Here is a 1,231-nt window from a genome sequence, read left to right as displayed (position 1 = left end):
TCTCACTGTACCTTGTCGTAGCAGCTGTGCTCTGTGTGCTGGAGGCAGGGAGGTAGAGAGGAAGGTATGCAGTCTGACAGCCAGCAAGAACTTCAGACCACACTCATCCAGTGTCTCTCCACCTGGTAAATAAACGACAGACAGCTTACTGATGCTGTTTAAAAATTTTTATTACATTATGTTGCAGGATGGAGAACATATCTACTGCGTTTCTATCCATCTGAAGGGCCCTCATTTTATTTCCTTTGTACCTTTGCTCTTCCCCTGACTGTCCTTCAGGTCTGTGCTTGTGGTAGCGATGGTGTCGGCCAACGCCATGAGAGACATCTGTTCCATACTAGTTAATCCCGGCAAACTGGAGTGAAGGAGGTGGCTGGACAGGACCTGGGCATGTTCTGGACCAAAGTACGTAGGACTGTACTGGGATAGGTCAATAACCTTCAGAGACAGAGGATTTATAAGACATCACATAAAAGAGAGAGGCAGGAAATAATGTTAGAAGAGATAGTGGGTCATGACTGGACTCAAACTCTCAATTAAACATCCGTAATATTGTTTTGTGCACATTAACTATTCACAAGAATAATTATATATGCAAACTTTTCCTAATGCCTCAACCTTTTGACAATATCTGGAGACTCAGCCAACACCAGGCTAGATCTTTGATGCATTAGCTAAGGACATACTGGTCTATCTTTTAAGGCACCTATATATATATGTATAATGATATATATATAATGAACCTTGACATGCACAATTATGCATGATGCATGTCTAAGGCACACACTGGAATACCATGAGCCCAAAATGTTGCTGTCCACTCTCATTTTTATAAAGTGTCTTTAACCAAGCCAAACAAGCCGACAGAAACTGACCTTGTTACTTGTTTGCTCCTGATCGTTGTCCAGAGGGTCAAGGTCCACTATGCTTGGTGTATGAAAGAGCTCATCATAAGCATCTGTGTGACTGGAACCATGCCCACTATCTCCGCTCACACTGCCCACTTTATCTGTAAGGAAGCATAAAGCAGAGCTAAATTACTTAAGACATGTAATTCAGAAGAGACCTGCGGAAAAATACCCTCCTGCTGTTCAGACAGCAGATCAAATTAAAATACCAAAGAGCAAGATCTTTTTCTTTCTTTTACTGTATACATGTTTCTGCTTTCATTCTTCTCACGTTGTATCCCGAGAGACACAATGAGGAAAAAATTCGGAAGGAAAAAGTAGAA

General features: G+C 41.7%; 1 protein-coding gene across 1 annotated transcript; it reads right to left on the bottom strand.

Annotated features, from left to right (window-relative positions):
- Positions 1 to 11: 11 nt before the first annotated feature.
- Positions 12 to 1,009, bottom strand: LOC111656234 (dmX-like protein 1; the record flags this gene model as incomplete). Its single annotated transcript, XM_023407885.1, has 3 exons — positions 12 to 122; positions 252 to 438; positions 876 to 1,009. Coding segments are annotated over 3 exons (432 nt in total), but the record flags the coding sequence as incomplete, so codon positions are not given.
- Positions 1,010 to 1,231: the final 222 nt, after the last annotated feature.

Source organism: Seriola lalandi, unplaced genomic scaffold, assembly GCF_002814215.2.
Source record: "Seriola lalandi dorsalis isolate HSWRI2012SDOR001 ecotype SW California unplaced genomic scaffold, Sedor1 jcf7180001976131, whole genome shotgun sequence".
NCBI lineage: Eukaryota > Metazoa > Chordata > Actinopteri > Carangiformes > Carangidae > Seriola > Seriola lalandi.
The sequence above is the reverse complement of the archived record's forward strand: the minus strand, read 5'-3'. Positions and strand labels throughout refer to the sequence as shown.